Genomic DNA, 16,580 nt, shown 5'->3' on the forward strand with positions numbered 1-16,580 from the left:
CAACCCAGTCACTTTGCAGTTGATCAACTTCGTTTGCCGCTGCAACATCCATAGGAGGGGGCGGAGGTCGTGGCATAGCATAACGCTTAAAACGTTATTCGAGCTTCGCGTTCTCTTGATGCAGTTTCGACTAGCTCCGCGTTCTCTCAGCGTAGGGTCTGAACCCGTTACCAGAGCTCATCCTGCTGATTGCTTCGATTCTCTCCTTGTTGACGCGTACTTCCTTCTCTGATCATGGTTCCTAATTGCAGTTGTGTCATGAATCAAGTAAGAAAAGTACGAGATCTCACTCGTCGTTTCCTACAAATGGCGCCAATTAGGTGTAGGTAGAGAAATAGGTTCTCTCCCACAAATGGAAAGTTTCCATACAATACATGATCCCCCTCCCACTATCTTTCTTGTTTCTCTTATAGTGTCTATGCATTGCCCTAATATTTTTCCCTTCATGCCCATGTCTTGTTGTTAATGGGCCATCTACTTGGCAGGTTGTCTTGACCCACGTGGTGAGGTAAGTTCGCCTGGGCTAGGTTTACATTTCTTAGGCCTATTGTTAGTGGTTCAGCCCGTCTCTTGGGCATCTTTCAATGCCCATACTTGTGGGCATATGGGCCCTTTCAGCCCCCTTCCCAGGGCATTGGACACCTGGTGGTCCAGGGCTGTGTTTAGTTACTTGAATAGCAAAACCAAAAGAAAAATGAAAATGATAGAAGAAAAAATGTATTTAGTATATTAAAGCAAAAAATAACTTGCAAAGCTTGTCAAACTAAATGGATCGTACCAGTCAAGTTGTTCCCAAAAAATGAAATATGTTTCAAAGAAGTAATGTTAAATATGGATGATGGAATGCGACCAACGAGGCGGGCATACTCTATCGATAATAACTCCAAATTACGTAGGTTACCCAAATCCTCCGGAATTTCACCTGCAAAAGAATTTATCATTTGTGTACACAAATTAATTGTGATATTATATTAATGATATAAGTATAAAACAAATGCTCTCAGGATTCAAACTGGTTTTCTCACACTTAATTACCATCGATATAAAACATTTCATTTTAATCATATAATTATAGATAAACATAACAAAATATGTGGCATGTATTTTTTTAAACCTTACAAGCTACAAATTCACTATGAGAGCACATTAATTCATAAACTTATAATTTTTTTTATTATTGAAAAATTAGGGGGAGAGGGAATCTATCATGGGCACACTAAATTGATCATAAACAAATTAAAGATAGTATATGTAAGTACCTTCCAAGTTGTTTTCCCCAAGATATAAGTGCCTGAGCACAGTTGAATTCCAAATCCCTCTACGAATGGGTCCATTGAATTTGTTATATGATAGTGACAAAATTTGAAGTTTTGAGCACTCATATAAACTTGATGGAATTTCGCCATATAACTCATTGAGAGATAGATAAAGCAATTGGAGGTTTGAAAGACGATGGCACATATCCATTGGAAGATTACCAGATAAGCTATTGTTCGTAAAAGCAATCACTTGCAGCGATGAGATATTGAAGATGGTTAGTGGCACAGAGCCTACAAACTGGTTATATTGCATGTTTAGAAACTTCAGGTGATGAAGATTACCAACCTCTTGTGGAATCATTCCATGTAGAAAATTGGAAGCTAAATCCAAGTGTTCTAACATCGATATGTTGGAGAGGGAAAGTGGGATAGTACCTGTAAAACTATTGTTACGAAGAATTAACTCTTGCAGTTCAGCTAAGACACCCAACCATGATGGAAGCTGTCCGCTAAATTTGTTAATTTCCAAATTCATGAATTTCAATCGACGCAGATGAGATAATTCATAGGGCAGATGACCACTGAAATTGTTGGTACTAAGGTCGAGGGAAACGAGAAACGAGAGGTTACCTAGGTGTGGTGGAATTGTACCTTCAAGACCCATGTTAGAAATATTCAAGGATGTCACTCGTAGGTGGCGAGTGCCGCAAGTGACTCCAATCCAGTTACAAATAGAGGTAGTTGTGGACCAATTGTTAGCCAAGACACCACGAGAGTTAAGAGCTATGTGGGCTTTCAAGGCAAGAAGAGAAGATTGGTCACTAGTAATGTTGGTAACACTCCCAGCTAAACAAGCCAAAAGACAATGCACTAACAACGCTACATGCAAAAGAGCAGAGCAAGTTCTCTCCATGAGTGTATGTGATTAATTTGGATTAATACAAAAATGGTGGGCATGTAAAACATAGCACATGCAGTGATATATATATATATATATATCATAAATTTTAGCTGTACTAAAAAAAAATGCTAAGGTCTGAGTCTTGCACTTTGACAGAGATTGGATAAAAAAAAATTAAAGGTATAAATTATTCCTTTAATTTTAATGGACGGCTGGAAGGGGTATTGATTATACTACACTAGAGTCGATGGTTCAGTTAAAAAAAAAAAAAAAACAGTTGATTGTGACTAAATAGGTGTAATATCTTTCTCGGTCAAGGTCCACGGGACCCTAATACAACTGGATTCACGTAGCTTGAAAAAGAAAATAAAAGTAAGAAAAACAGTAATTGGAAAAGAACAGTGAAAGTAAAGGAATCTTGAAATTGGACAAGAGAAAGTTGATTCGTAGGATATGCATTTTGAATGATTTATTTATTTTTTATTCCTTCAAAAACATCTTCTCGGAAACAAGAGTCACAAAAAATTATTTGCTCACATCATTCCATTATAGAACATTAAGCAGGGCTTGTCCAACAGTATTGATCATCATTCTCATCAATAAAAAAATGGCACTAGCTTGAAGTGTCCCATGGGCTAAGACTAACTTTACTTGTATCTGTCCAACTTTTTTCAGTAAAAAATTTATTTCCTCTTCCAACCATAGGCTAGTGTAATTTGAGCCAAAAGTCTTCCATTGTGGATCCGCTCTCCATCCATCTTCATCTGTAGAAGTTAGAAAGTCACAAGGTTTAGATGCTCTTTATTGCCTTCGTGCGCACTGCACTCGCCCACGCCACAATTAATTAATGGTTGGTCGAAGTCTTGATTTGAAAACTTAGGCTCAAAAATCATTATTTATAACTTTAAAAATTCACTAGTATTATATATCTATCATGTGGGAACCATATGCACTGGGATGTGAATGTGTGTGCAGTTGTAAATTGGGATGTGATGTGTGCATGTGGTAAATGCACTTGTTAATGGTGCATTAAGGATGTTGACTAGAGCATAGTTTGACTATAAATACGTATTGTTCATTGATATATGTACGTACTTGGATTTAAGAAAAAAGAATAAGATCTCTTTAGCTCCCCTCTATATATTCTTCTCTCTATATTGTAGATATAATTTTATGTTCAATATTTTCTTTTAGATTCACAATACGTTATCAGCACAAGTCTTTAATCAACTGAGAATTGAACGAGAAGCTCTCACTACCTCTCTCTATCTCAACTCATGTATCTTACTTGTCATATTAATTTTGATAAATTGTTGGGTTTGTTTGCTTTGTTAAACACAATAGAAAAGAAAATTTTATCTTCTCAAAAATAGTCAAGTAAATTTCTATTGAGTATATATATATATATATATATATATATAAAACAAATATCAAGTTGTTTTCATTTATAGATAATCTTATCTTGGATTTTGTTTATATAAAGAATTCTTTTGTAAATAGAAATTTATTATATTTTAATTTCTATTTTCGTATTATTAGATATCCCCAAGTGAATTTCCTTGTCAGCCCCACCCCTAGAACCACAGACAATGGTTACTTTTAATTAGGGCTGCAAGTTGGGTTGGCTCAACCCAACCCAGTCCCAACCCAACCTAAACCCGAATTGTATCCAACATGGGTTATGGTCAAAACCCAGTCCGAATATTTTCGGTCGGGTCGGGTCGGGTCGGGTTGACGGGTTATTTATTTATTTTTTTTTAAATAATATTTTTTTCCCAAAAATTTATATATATATTTGATTATATTATTATTAAAAAACAAAAAATTTTTAGGGAAAACATTTCAGCCTCCCCAATACCCTCCAGGTTTCATTCTCAACTCTCTCTCTTTCTCTGCAACTGCAAACTACAAAATCTACAAGAATTAGAAGTTCAAAACCCATATATTTTAGATTTGTCTACAAGAATCAAAAGTTCAAAACCCATATATTTCAGATATATAATTTTCGTATATCATGGAAACAAAGGAGAGAAATTTTCTCAATGTCAGATGTCCATGAAAGAAAAAATCGTCACAATGTGACTTGTCCTCCTTCCCCAAACCTATTTTTGCACAATATAGTGATTGGCGTATATTTTAAAGATGATAATAATAATAATAATAATAATAATTTGTAAATACTGGAAATGGAAAAGGAGAAAAAAGTGAAGAAATGTTATTCAATAATATATATATCTCCAAAGAATTACAAATATATACAGTTACCTGTAGCAAGAACTAGGTCCAGAAGCCGAACATGCTGTTCTAGAATATCTTTCGGAAGTTTTTCGTACATAAGCTGCTAAGTTAGAGACCATAAAGTAGGGTTACAAATTAACAGTCTGATCCGTGAGGCAATAAAAACCCAAAGCTTTTTTTTTTTTTTTTAATTTTCTCTTAAATAAGAAGGAGAAGATGAAAGAGACAGAGAGGCGGCGGTGGATCAGCGGCTGAGGGTGAGGGACGACGGCAGTGGCGGTGGATCAATGGCGGCGGCGGCGGTGGCGGTGGCGGTGGCGTGAACGGCGACGGAGAGAGAAAGAGAAAGAAGAGAGAGGAGAGAGAAAGGAGGGAAAAAAAAAAAAAAAAAAAAAAGAATTTTTAATTTTGTGTTTTGGGTTGGGTTCGGGTTGAGCCCAAGCCCAACCCGAATATGTCTGAGTTTTGACAAAACCTAACCCGAACATGAACCCGATTTATGAATTGTATGTCTAAATTTTAAAATTTTTGGGTTGGGATTGGGCAGGCTGAGTTAGCCCACCCAAGTTGCAGTCCTACTTTTAATATATGACTTTGTTGACATTGCATGTTACTAGCTTATTTTATGATTGAAAGTATGGGTGCTTCGAAAGTTGATCTAGATGCAAATATCATGTGCAAGAGATATATTTACTAATATAAATTAATAAAAGGTAATAAAGTCCTGGGGTTACCTGTCAAGTTGTTATCATAGAGAGCTAGAATTTTGAGGGATGTAAGGTTCCCGGATTCCTTTGGTTATCAGTGAATTTGATTTCTCGCAATTCCAATATTTGAAGCCCTCTACATTCCCCTAATTTGGAAGGAATTTGACCACTGAGCCGATTAGTTGTAAGATATAGCTCTTAACATTTCGACCAGAAACACTGGTCCCAATATTTACTTGATATGATGCACACATATATATTTAAATTTATGTCTTGCATAAATAAGATTTTGGGGAGCACTTGTAATGGTTCTCGATGGATAATCTCTTGGTTACTTGGCATGTATCAGATTGGTTTAGTTTTATATATATAACTATGTTAAGTCTTCTTGGCTGTCCACCACGCTTATTATATATCTCTAAGTATCTATATTCAAATCAATTGTTGGGATAAGGGTGAAATTATTTATAGTGTCTGTGAAGCTATTACCAGCAACTAAAATATATACATGTGCCAAATGATTCAGTTTTTACTTTGATTACAGTTTTACTAATATATTTCCTTCATCTCTTTTGTTATTAGTCTCGTCTTTATTTATCTCTCTTTGCTATCTTATTGTGGATTTAACTCTATGATTCAGTTTGAAATGGGGGGAAACTAAAATGATCGTTAATAAGAATGTTCACTTTAAAAATCAAACCATGCACTTAAATGTAATTATTAAGTCACTTGTTATTAGTTATAATTATGATACTACGCGTAGATCAGTTTCAAGCTCATGGGTAAGGAAATAGAGTTTACCTGGGCACAAGTCCAAATCTTGGACAATTTTTACAAGTAATCAAATAAAGTACAAAATTAATTTTATGATTACCTTTGGAATTTTATTATACCTAATCTTTTAATTAAATTGTTATATACACCATAGTGATCATGGTACTTCATTCTTAATATTATCTCATTCTTAATATTATGGTTTATATCTTGATACATGTCACACATGATAAAGGCTTGATTATGTTGCCTGGGCACAATTATTTTTTATGAGATCCATTTTACGGATATTGAGATTACATCTCACGGTGAAAGACCAACTTATTTTATGGTAAAAAAAAAAAACTTTCACGGAGTATCGTGATCCTTCTAAAAAGCTCAGTAAGAATCGATGCAATTATGGTTGTAGAATTATGAAATTATTGACGAATATAATTCCGCCTTATTCATAATCAGTTAGATTGAGATGATGTAGAGAAATAATTACTCATGAGTATACGTGAAAGGAATATCACTTATCAATATCACTTATCACGTCGAGGGCACAATTTCAAAGAATCACATTTTTCACATGGAATAGAATGCAGAAAAGCGCACTAGCCAGAAGTGTCCCATGGGCTAAGACGGAATAGAATGCAGAAAAGGGCACTAGCTAGAAGTGTCCCATGGGCTAAGACTGAATAGAATGCAGAAAAGGGCACTAGAAGGGCACTAGAAGTGTCCCATGGGCTAAGACTAACTTGACTTGTATCTTTCCGACTTTTTTCAGTTAAAATTTTATTTCCTCTTCCAACCATAGTGTTATTTGAGCGAAAAGTCTTCCATTGTGGATCCACTGCTCTTGCCGACACCACAATTAATCCATGGTTGGTCGAAGTCTTGATTTGAAAACTTAGGCTCAAAAATCATTATATATAACTTTAAAAATTCACTAGTCAATTATGCATATTTTCAAAAAGGCGACTTCTTTCAAACTATTAAATTTGTCTACTAATCTTTTCAAATTAATTCTAAAACTATACAAAAATACTATTTAAATTATTTTACTTTTAACCACACAACAAATTATATTATCAAAATGACACAAAATACAACTATAACAACACAAATGTTTTAAAACATAAAATAAATTTAATATAGGCCCAACACGCTCCTACAAAATACTTTAACTACATACTAACCTTTAAGAAGTTTGTCATGGTTATTCGAATTCCCTTGTTATAAGGTTCACAACCACTATTTGATTGAAATTTCTCCATTAGAGAATTGTTCTGAATACTCTTATACAAACACCAATGGCTTATTGGGTTCGACAAACAATGAATGACAATTCACAATATATAAGATGGTAAAGTGCAAAAACCTTCCTGAACTATGTTTGAATTTGCAAATAACCCGACTAAATTATATTTTGTATATAAAACCCTTTAAACTATCACATTTTGTTGCAACATACCCCAAAACCTATACTATATTTCATTAAATGACCATAATGCCATTTCTTATTGAATTACATTTAATATATCTTTCTTATCTAAATAAATTATGAAAAAAATTCATACTAATTTGATAACATATTCTCCATAAATTTGCTTAAATTTAACTTTAATTTTTTTAATTAATTATTTAAATAAAAATATTTAGTAGCAAATTTAAAAATTAATTAATTAATTTTTAAATTTTTAATGAATATATTAAATGAAAAGAAGGTATTTTTTAAAAAATATTTTTTTAATTTTTCATTAATATATTATATTAAAAAGAAGATATTTATTTACGAAAAAAATGTTTAAATTGTATTAGCAGTTTGAAGATTGTCTTTCTGACTCCTTTTGGAGCTTCTAATTTTTTTTAGTGAATTGATACTTTATGTCCAGTTGTGCCATGCTTTTCCATTTCATCATATTCGTCATCGTCATCACCCTTGTCATCACCCACTAGCTCTATCTTTTCGAGATTTAAGCATTCTTCAAGATAATTATAGAGTTGCTTTATCCCTTTTGTGAGGTTGTATTACTTTATATAACTATATTGATCACGGTGATGCATCGAAATACTCAGCTTGCACAATGATTCGTTCTATAGATATGACTAGACCAATGATTTTCTAAGTTATTCATTAGATGCAAAGTTTTGATGTCACTAAGACCAAATTTATGTCCTAACTGCTCGAATGGAATCATAATTAATATTTTCTGATTTTAATGGATTTGTGACTGAATTCATTCGAAGGTAAACCTGTAAGATTATTTATTTAATTGTGGCCTACATAATTTAGACATGTGACATATTACTTGGTGGCTAAGTGATTACATATCAATTAATATTATTTATTTTTGGTCAACTTATAATTACCTTTTTGGTAATTACTTATTAGAGAAGTGTTTTCCTTTCTTATTCCTTACTTTGATGGAAAGTAAAATTATGTTACTAAAATAAAAACTGGTCATCTTTCTACCTTTATAAAAGTGCATATACTCCATCAATTATGTACAATTAATGATACAACACGTAAAAGTTTTATGTGTGCAAAAGGCCAAGAGAGAGAAACTAGTTTCCACCTTTACCTGTTGATCAGAGTTGCAGATTAGTTCGTGGCGGAAAGGATCTTGATGTTAGACTTGATCTCTACGATAATTGCAATCACAGATCGAGGTTTTATATCTAACTATATTTATTTATGCGTTACAGAATATGTGAAAATAATGAAGTTATAAGATTATGGGATTCATATTTATTTGTGATGAATTGCTTAACACGAATAATTATAGTTTATATGTGGCATCAGAATTTAAGGTTTAGGAATTCATGATTTTTCTTTAAAGTTGCATAAATAAAAATAAAAATAAATAATTATATAATTTATTTTTTTTATGAAATTCGCACACATATATATTATTATATAATCTATTCTAATTAGGCTAGTGGGAATAATTGTTTAATTTCTGATTAATCTCTTAGTGGGTTTGTTTTGATCAGTTTGTATAGCAAACAATTTATTTACTTGCTACTTTGATTTTCGTGCATGATTGAATTGGATGGAAGGTAATTGATTCATGTACATATATAATACAAGTGATGCATGCACATGTGACGAAATTTGCATTGATGATTTTTTTTTTTTTTTTTTTTTTTTTGGTCTGATTTGAATATTTTAAATAAAGTAATTAAAAGTATAATTAATGATATAATTGAATATTAATATTCAGCTTATATGTTTATTCTGTTTATACTATTATACTAATCGCTTGGTATAAACATTGGCTTAATTAATTACAAATTGATGTTACCTAAGAGGTCACTGAATCATATATGTCATGAGCAGTATTTTATTAAGTAATTAAAAAAAAAAAAAATTACTTAAGTTTTTTTTTTATTTTATTATTATTATTATTTGGAATCGAATCTCTAAAATAATATGTGAGTTTAGAAATTTGATTTTATTGGACATTCAAATAATTTATTGTTTTATACCCATACATACATACATATTGGACAATCAATTTTACATTGATTCAATTACGATATTCAAGTCTGAAAATAAAAATAACATATTTTATTATGTATATAAAGTAAAAGGATATTTTTTTTTATTAAATTTTGGACTATTAAGTTTCTGAGATCGAACTTACCTAAATTTGGATCGATCAGTATGAGTATGTGTGTATAATATTAAATGGGTAAATTAATGATTAATTAGTTACTACCTAATTTAATATTCATATTATGTGAGGGTTAGTAGCTACCAAAATAGCCTAACCATAATAGTCGATGAATATTAATTTTAGTAGTAAATATAACTTAATGATGAATTAATCTCTGTCTAATTTAATATTCATATTATGTGAAGATTTATAGCTACCAAGTGGCCCAATCATAATGATTGATGAATATTAATTTTTGTAGTAGACATAATTAATCATAAATTAGTTACTATCTAATTTAATATTCATATTATGTAAAGGTTGGTAGCTACCAAAGTGACCTAACCATAATGGTAGATGAATATTAATTTTAGTAGTAAACATAATTGCAATATTTCATGAATTATGATGCTTATTATTTTTTGTGATATTCATGAGTATTGAGTTTATTTAATTATGAGAAATAATTCTCCAAAGGGAATTGATTTTCAAGTGATTAAATGAAAATTAAGGGATTGCATCTATTTTTTAATTAGGTAGATATAGGATATCCAAATGTAACTTATCTGTTTAATTAAATAATACATCACCAATGAAGGTATACATATAAATATAAATAAAAATCATTATTAGTATTTTATAGTTGCCACCCAAAGGGGTACTATAGTTATACATTGTATTTGTATTTGAAGTTATTTATACATACGTGTTGTTAACTCAAAGCATTATTGTTGTGAGCATTTTATCTTATTATGTTTCTTTGTTACATCCCTTAATTCACATTCTACATCTGTTTTGATTCTCAATATGACTAACTTCTCATAATGGAATGAGTAAGTTAAGTATTATGGTTTTGCGAATAATTGTTCCCTATAGTAATAGTGCTAAGGAATATTTAATTATAAAAATGTTTTCGTATTGTAGATAAATATCTAAATTGAAAATTATTAATTGATATAACTACTATGCATTTGTTTTGTTAGTACTTATACTATGTATGAAAGTATTTTTAGATGACTAATGTTGCTGCAAAAATGAGAACCTTATGGATGATTGTGAATGAGAATTTTCTTATTCAATTTATTCTCAATTTCTTGTCTATTTAGTATGGGTCATTTCAAATTAACCCTATTAAGACAAGTGGAAAGTGATTTAATTGACCATTATGTTGATTTAGGAGGAGACAAGACTTAAGTAGCAAGGTAATCATTATGTTTATCTGATGACTCAAGAAGTTAGAAAGAAATTTGGGAATAAGCTTGAAAAGGCATTAAGTGAGCAACACCCAAAAATTAAAAGATTTAGGTCAATTTACTAAAAGAAAGGAATGTAATAATGTAAAACTGTCATTTATGTATTGAACACTTTTATAAAGATTACATGAAATATAAAGAATGATTCGAAAAAGAATGGTAAGCTTTTGGCTTTTGTATATTTCGAATTACTTATTGAAATTCTTTCTAATACATGATAGGTTGACTGAAGTATTAATGTTTATATTTCTAATAGATTCAAGAATTTCTTATTCATGATAATTGGGAAAAAAAAAAAGTTTTGTTAAAACCATTATGACATTATGTTTAATGTTAGGCAATGAATTTTACTTAAATTATTTTATACTTTTTATGTTTATTTAATTTCCTATAATTTGATTTTATTTCAAAAAATTTTGTTAATGGTTTGTCATTTAAATTGATAATGATGTTTATTCAAGAAATTTTAATTTGTGAATTATGATATTATTGTTGATGATTTCTGTAAATTCAAATTTGATAGTTTATTTATTAAAAAACCTTTTGATCTTACATCATAATGTTATTAAGCATAGCTCAATTAATAGAAAATTTATCTTTCTTGTGACATAAAAGACTAGGTCAATATCTAGTGAAATGTTAGGAAAATTAGTAAATGATGTGATTCTTCTGAATCTAAACTTTATTGATTTTGGTGTGTGTATGGATTGTATTAAGGGTAAATAAACCAAACACACAAAAAATTAAGCCACAATAAGTAAATAGCTTCTTAAAATTATTCATACAGACATTTGTAAACCTTCTGATGTTCCATCTTTTGGAGGAGAAAAGTATTTTATCATCTTTATAGTTGATTTTTCATGTTATGGATATATCTATTTGTTGTATGAAAAATCTCAAACAGTGAGTACTCTCGAAGTATACATAAATGAGGTTGAAAAATAACTAAATAGAAAAGTGAAAATCATAAGGTCATATAGAGGTGGAGAATATTATGGAAAGTATGATGAAACGGTTTAATACTCTAACCGTTTGTTAAATTCCTTGAAATGTATGACATTTGTGTTTAGTACACTTTGCTATACATGCCACAGCAGAAGTGCGTAGCTGTAAGGCGTAATCGTACTCTTATGGAATTGGTTAGGAGTATGTTAACTAATTCCTCATTACCCATAATATTGTGGATGTTAAGTAATCTAAAGGGTACAAGTTTTACTGTAATGACCCAGATTTTCACGGATATTTTTTTTTTTGTTGTCTTTCCTTTCCGAGTTCAGTTCCTCTTTGCTTAGTGTCGTCTCGAGTGCTCTGAAGTGATTTCCGAGACTCTTTTCTGTGGATTGACAACTTCCTTTGAGGACCGAGTCGTTTCCACATTTTTCGTTTTTCGACACTATTCACTTTTCGTCCTTTTTCCTATTTCGTCATTTTCCCTATTTTATCTTTTCCACGTTTGACACTTTGTTGGCGTAACCACACTTCTTGTGTTCGGAATTGGTTTTTGACTTCATGTATCTCCATATTGAGTGGTTTATATGAAATACGTATCTTTACTTTTGCAAGAAAGTACTCTGGTTGCTCCCGGTGTCTATAGGGGCATGGATGCAAAGTTCTTTGAAATTATTTTCTTTTCTTGGGGTATTATTCGTAAATATCTTCTGAAGATATTTTATTTCAGGGGTTTTTAAGAAAATATTTTTGGAAGATACTTTCATTCTGGGCCATAAGTGCAGTTTTTACTTTTTTGAGGGGCCATTGTGCAATTAATGAAAGTTATTGCAAAATGTCTTGTTTTGAGCCTGGATCCTCATACGGGATTCATTTTCACATTTCATCGAGTTGTGTACTATTGGAATTTCCTCCTAATCGATGTTTTTCAGTTTTAGGGTTTCTGGCCCCGGTTTGCGCCAAACTTGTTTTGGGCATAAGTTTCTGCTCGGGACTCGATTTTTGATGCTGTTTCTTCCGTTATTCATATTTTATTATTTTGAATCTTTTTCATTCACAAATTTTTCCATTTGAGTGCGTATGCTCAAATTTTACTTTTTCGGACCTGGCGGGGCCCGTTCGGGGCACTTTTTGAGATTTCTATAAAAGGGGGGGTGAGATATTTCATTTTTCATCTTCTCCCCTCTTCATGCACGACCTGGAGCTCCCATGGCAGCCCAAGGGGTGCTGACATCTTCTCTCTCCTCTTTTGTTTCACTTTTCCTTGATGGAAAGTCTTCGGCCTTAACTTTTGTTGTTCCCCTCGCCGTGCTCTGCCTTTCCCCCTTATTAGAATTCAGTTTTGACCATTTCTTGAGTTTGGGTTTGAAGTCAAGTTGTGATTTTGATGGGGCTTCCTTGGGAGTTATGTGCACGGTGTAGTCCCCGACAAAACCTAGAAGTTTCGTCGGATTCGGAGCGGTTTCCATTTGGTGGCTTTTGAGATTTTCATCTCAAATTGAGGTAAGGGATGTTCTAGGCTTTTGTGTGTATTGTATTGAGTGTTTAGCATGATTATACAACTTAATTGCATGCCTTGTATCAATTCTAGAAAATTAGTATTAATTATTTCTTTGTATGAAATTTAATTCACAAGGATGTGTATAACTTAGAATGGAATTGTGGCATACTAGAAAATCATGTTTTAATATGTTTGTTAACATATATTAAATTGGGATTAATTGAATAAGAATTGCACTTTTTATTTAATATTTATCTTTGGTGAAAGATTAAATCCCATGGCCATACTTTTCATGAAATGAACTTGTAGTATGCTTTTAAATTAAATCTTAGCATGTTTGTTAACATACTTTAATTTGAGAGTATTTGGAGAAGTATGAAAATCTGGAGATTTTAATTAAAATGATTAATTAAAATCTAATTAAGGGTTTCATTGGCCTAATTAAGTGTTTAACTTGATATTTGTGATAACTATGACTTATGTTCTAGCATATGTTAATTTGGAACCATTTGATGCTGTTTTAGAAGTTAGGGATTTAATTATCATGATTTAATTAAATTCCACTTTATTGTTCTTATGGCCTAATCGAGTTTTGATGTAGTGTATGTAATGACCATGATATATTGTTATCATGTATTAATTGGAGGCCATTTAATTGAGATTTGAAACTTAGAGAATTTAATTAGTTTATAGATTAAATTCCATTTCTATGGTATTATTGATTAACTCATGTATTTGACATTGATAGTATGTTTAAAGTATGACTATTGACTTATAATAAATTTATGAGTTTATGTTTTTAATATTGGATTATATTGTTATAGTGTGTAACGAATCGCACTTTGAAGATTTGACATTGTCATCCTATAGTAATTGTGGATTTAGAGCATGTGTTGTATGGATACAATCTACTTATGCATGGAAGGTGACTTAGTGCATTATATAAATTACGTATAAGTTGTGAACTTATTTGATTATTTTGGAGTCTTAGGGCATTGTTACTGTGATGTGGCTAAAGTTCGGCTTTAGTGCAGGAGGTATGAGTTCTCCCCAATTGAGATAGTGCGCACTAAGGTGATCTTCCCAGCGGGTTAATGCCCGGAATAACCAATTTGTTCTTGGTTTAGTCCGAGACGTGATGTCCAAGTCTTCCACTATTTGTTTTCGCATTCAATTCCAAGTTTGCAATCATGTTTATATTGTGACTTGTGGTTTTGGCTATCGGCGATTTGATGTTGTTAAGTACATCTATACTAAATTGTTATATTTAGTTGATTTCACACTTTTAGATTTCTAGTTGACAACTTAAAGAATCTATGTCTTGATGTGTGGTATTAGATGTTCTAATTATGCTAAATTGTTATATTTAGTTGATATTATATTTTAGAATTCAAGTTGATAACCTTGAGAACCACTATGTTGTTGCTTTGTGTAAGCATGCTCCTATGTTGTTGCTTTGTGTAAGCATGAATCTATGTTGTTAAAATTGCATGAATGAGGTGATTGATGCTAGAAATGATCTTAGGTAGCTAGGATGCTCCCTGAGTCTCACCTTGACATAGACGTTAGGTGGAATGAACCACAATAATTAAATCATGCAACTTGTAAAACTTTAGGTCGATGCATGCTCATTTCTTACGAGTAGCTTTATGTTACTCACCCCTACGATACTGGGGCATATTTTAGGTACATGATACAAGATTAGAGATCGTAATTGCTTGGGTGATTTGCTAAGTTGAGCTTCTTTAGAAACATTCTTGTTCACATGCAAGTGTTAGCATGTTCATGATTTGTCTATGAAATATAATATTTCTAACTTAGAGGTTTGACATGTCAAATATTGTAAATGTATTGTAATGAGGCCAGAGGCCATTGTAGTACATCTATTTTATCATATTACATACACTTGCATGCTCACTTTGACAAACAATACCTTCTTTGATAAAACAAAAACCTAAAGTTGCATATTTTTCAGTTTGACCCTATTCTGTTACAGGGGTATTTCGGGTATTTCACAATGAGTTTTTTTCATTTTTCCTCGCGAGTCACGTAGAAAACTTGATTTTGAGTGGGATTTCTTTTTTGTGTTTTTCCATAAAACATCATCTTGGCCCTCAAAAATCCATATTTTTCCAGAAAATCCTTGCTACCAGGTTTTGCAAATTTTTAGTACAAATGTAGTTGGTACTATTTATCGACTTTTTTTTGAAAATCATCACGACCAATCCGAAACTTCCAGAGGTCTTGTGGGTGCATTTTAAGATTGCATTTTCAATTTAGGCAATTTAAAAACCTCCCAAAGCCCTATTTCCAAAACTTGGGCAGTAGCTCGGATTAGTTTTTTTCCCCTTGACCTGATTTTCTTGGGGGCATTCTGGACATTTTACAATACATTTTTTTTGTTTCCGTCTGTGCAAGGGGTAGGAAACTTGATTTTAGGGGGGATTTCTTCTTTGAGTTTTTCCAAAAAAGTCCGTTTAGATGCCCGTTTTTACTCTCAGTTGCAGCAGTGGTGGGTTGTCCTCGTCGGGCCGCCACGACATCATTTTTGTTTTTGACCTTTCTCCCCCGTCCGGACTCCAATTTGAGTAAAACTTTTTTTGAACTTGACTAATTTGTCATTGTCTTTCCAGCGGTGTGCTCGATAGCACCTGAATCCACTTTTTACAAAATAACCATTTTGCCCCTAGGTTCTTTTTGTCCGTTTTTGAAACGACACTTCTGCATTTGTTTCCTTTGGGTTCCGTGACCTTATTGAGGGTCACATTGGTGTCTTAGAGACGCATTGTATCTCTAGAGACCGTTGTTTCACCTTTTGCTTCCGCATTTCGGATCCATTATCGGGTTATCTTTTCGTCATCACTGACGCACCGGGTTTACAAAACTTGGGCCATCACATTTACTATCCTAAACATAGTACGATAATTATTGAAACCGGTAATGTCAGATTCATTGAGAATGGTGAAGTCAGTGGGAGTAATAAAAATAAGAATTTGATCATTCCAGAAGTTAGGGTACAAATCTCTTTACCCTTAACTTCTAAGGAAATAATTATTCCTTCAGTTGTTGAACCGTATAACAACGAAGAACAATTGACTGATCAACAACTCTATAATGAAATTGTCACCAATGAATAGATTGTAGAAGAATCATAAGGAATAACATTAAGACGAACTCAAAGAGAAAGGAGATCTGCTATTCCGGATGACTATGTGATATATCTGCAAGAATTTAATTTTGATATAGTGAGATATATACGGATCCGGTTACATATTCAGAAGCCATTAACAGTAATGATTTTACTAAATGGATTAGTGCCATGAATGAAGAGATTATAAAGAAACCTTAGCTCCAG

The 16,580-nt window shown here is 32.0% G+C and overlaps 1 protein-coding gene across 1 annotated transcript; it reads right to left on the reverse strand.

Moving 5' to 3' along the window:
- Nucleotides 1–550: 550 nt before the first annotated feature.
- Nucleotides 551–2,172, reverse strand: LOC132270691 (LRR receptor-like serine/threonine-protein kinase EFR). The gene is made up of 3 exons (XM_059771880.1): nucleotides 1,260–2,172; nucleotides 779–922; nucleotides 551–669 (listed from the first exon to the last, which is right to left on the reverse strand). Exons 1-3 carry the CDS (start codon nucleotides 2,170–2,172, stop codon nucleotides 551–553), a joined length of 1,176 nt encoding a protein of 391 aa, XP_059627863.1.
- Nucleotides 2,173–16,580: the final 14,408 nt, after the last annotated feature.

This window comes from Cornus florida, unplaced genomic scaffold, assembly GCF_030987335.1.
Source record: "Cornus florida cultivar Cherokee Brave unplaced genomic scaffold, ASM3098733v1 CherokeeBrave_3.0.0_Hap2_Chr01, whole genome shotgun sequence".
NCBI lineage: Eukaryota > Viridiplantae > Streptophyta > Magnoliopsida > Cornales > Cornaceae > Cornus > Cornus florida.